The sequence below is a fragment of the Austrofundulus limnaeus genome, unplaced genomic scaffold (assembly GCF_001266775.1).
Source record: "Austrofundulus limnaeus strain Quisiro unplaced genomic scaffold, Austrofundulus_limnaeus-1.0 Scaffold397, whole genome shotgun sequence".
In the NCBI taxonomy this organism is placed as follows: domain Eukaryota; kingdom Metazoa; phylum Chordata; class Actinopteri; order Cyprinodontiformes; family Rivulidae; genus Austrofundulus; species Austrofundulus limnaeus.
The window spans coordinates 263,334-266,022 of record NW_013952799.1 but is presented as its reverse complement, the minus strand read 5'-3'; the positions used below and the strand labels follow the sequence as shown (position 1 = coordinate 266,022).

The window sequence follows — 2,689 nt, the reverse complement described above, 5'->3', positions numbered from 1 at the left end:
AAAAAAGTATTTTTAAACCCTATTCTCTATACTTCTACTTAAGTAATAAATGTAAATACTTTTGACACGTCTGTAAGGTTCTGAGCAGGTCTCTATGGGATGGTGTAATCCAGGGTGTAATCTTAGTCCAAGATTTAAATCCTCACCTATTCCTGCATTCATTTCACCAGATCCACTGCGCGGTCCAATCACTCTGATGATGACAGCACTGATGATGAAGATGAAAGAACCTCCAGCAGGTCAGTAGAAATTATTATTTTTCTCTGTAGACATAACTTATCCTTTACCCCTGATTGAAATAAACAAAACTATAATTTGCTCTTGTTTAATTAGTAAAACTTTACTTGTAGTTTAAAAAAGCTGAAAAATTAATGTTAGAGTTCCTGTTCACATATGTTTGGCTGCATTTTGTGTATTTTTAAAGTTCGTGGTTTTAAAGGTTTGTAAACTTCTTCTCACTGATTATCGCGTTTTTAACTTTGCCCTGCAGCTGCCGCCCTCTCGGCCTGCGCACAGAGGAGCTTTTTAGTTCCCGCAGAGGCAAGATGGCCAGAGGAGCAGGCCTGGCAGACATCGATCCCATGGCCATCGATCAGTCGGTGAGTTACGGCGGAGCTGAACATTAAAAACTTCAGCGATTATTCTCGTTTTCACTCCCTCGTTTCTTCCCTTCGGTCTTCAGGTGGGCTTCGACAGCATCGGAGGTCTGTCGGGTCACATCTCAGCTCTGAAAGAAATGGTTGTCTTCCCGCTTCTTTACCCCGAAGTGTTTGACAATTTCAAGATTCAGCCTCCCAGGTGACTCACCAAGAGAAAGTGATTTTTAAAAAAGGCAAAATTTCACCCGTTTGTGATTTTGTGTGAAAGTGAAAAAACACATCAAAATACTTCCAATCAGTGACTAATTAAAATATATATTTCACTTTGATTGTTCTTATAAATATTTTACTTACAATTAACTAATACAGACATTAAAACGCATCGTTTGCCTGCCTCTCTCTCCAGAGGTTGCCTGTTTTATGGCCCTCCTGGCACTGGGAAAACGCTTGTTGCCCGGGCGCTGGCCAACGAGTGTAGCAGTGGCAACAGGAAGGTGTCCTTCTTCATGAGGAAAGGAGCCGACTGCCTCAGCAAGTGGGTGGGGGAGTCAGAGAGGCAGCTGCGGCTGCTGTTTGAACAGGTAACTTTCCTTTTCAATAACATCTGGTGGTGCTGTGCTGCCCCCTGCTGGCCAACTGCAGAATAAAGAAATGTTTTTTTAAGTTATCTGTAGCTCTTAAAATTGGTCTCTTGTCAATCATCTTTTTGTCGCTCTGTGTTCATCAGGCGTATCAGAGACGTCCTTCTATCATCTTTTTTGACGAGATTGATGGTTTGGCTCCTGTTCGATCCAGCAGACAAGATCAAATTCACAGGTCTTTACAGTTTTTTTTATATTTTACCAACCTTTGCTCTCCTTATAAGGCTCAAAACAAACAAACAAACAGATCATCAGTGTTAAAAGCACCACAAAGTGATACTTGAGTAAAAGTACAAGCATCTTACCAAAWAAATTACTTTGGTAAAAGTTAAAGTCTCCTGTATTACTTGAGTAAAAGTTTTAAAGTGTCTGATATGTTTTGTACTCAAGTATTAAAAGTAAAAGTATTGATTTAAAACGAGCAGTTGGATTTTACGCAATGACATTTATTAGGAGGTGACCTCCCCAAAAACTGCAGAAATGACTATATTGTATTAAAAATAATTAATTTATCTTAAATTTAGGATGCACTAGTCCAGCTGTTTCAGTTTATAAACATATATTAAGGGCAGAGTTGTAAAGTAACAAAATACAGTACAAATACTTTGTTACTGTACTAAAGTAGAATTTTTGGGTATCTATATTAATTATTTTTCAGCCTACTTTTTACTACCACCTCTTACATTTTCACACAATTATCTGTACTTTCTACTCCTAACATTAAAAAAGTCAAGAAGTAGAAAGTCATTACTTTTATTTAATTTTTTCTTGTTTTCATTCCAGCTTGTAAAAAACTAAAACTACAGTATCCACATAAACTGTGCCTCCTAGATAGAGTGAGTTTAATTGTGGTTGAATGAGAAGTATAAATATATAAAACTCTGATATCATATTAGTTTGTACACAAACAAATATCACACTCCAGGGCATAATCATTAAAATAAAAGTACTGCACTTAATAAGTATTTGTATTTCATGAGTTATATTATTGTATTTGGCTGAAGCCCTCAGATAGATTTTTATTCTGGAGAAAAGCTTTGTGCAGCTTTAATCAGTGTTGTATAAAGTACAAATAATTACTCAAGTAATGTACAGATACCTAAAAATTCGACTTAATTACAGTAACAAAGTATTTGTTCTTTGTTACGTTACAACTCTGTACATCGTCAAGTTTTTTTTTTAAATTCCCGCAGTTCCATCGTGTCGACTCTTCTGGCTCTTATGGACGGTCTGGACAGCAGAGGGGAAGTGGTGGTGATCGGAGCGACAAACCGGTTGGACTCCATTGACCCGGCCCTGCGGCGTCCTGGACGCTTTGACAGAGAGTTCCTATTCAGCCTACCTGACAGAGAGGTGAGTTTTACTTGTCAGTGTGCATTGCCAATGCAATGCACACTATTGTGATTCATTTTCCATCCAAGTCATTTCAACTTCGCCATGCTTCTCCTC

General features: G+C 38.0%; 1 protein-coding gene across 1 annotated transcript in view; it reads left to right on the top strand.

Annotated features, from left to right (window-relative positions):
• Nucleotides 1–2,689, top strand: part of LOC106528693 (ATPase family AAA domain-containing protein 2) — a gene marked incomplete at its 5' end in the record, with an annotated part of 24,743 nt that overhangs the window by 5,669 nt on the left and 16,385 nt on the right. The window contains 5 exon segments of the mRNA XM_014023926.1: nt 491–599; nt 683–798; nt 1,006–1,180; nt 1,327–1,415; nt 2,434–2,593. Coding sequence (XP_013879380.1) covers nt 491–599; nt 683–798; nt 1,006–1,180; nt 1,327–1,415; nt 2,434–2,593 — 649 coding nt within the window.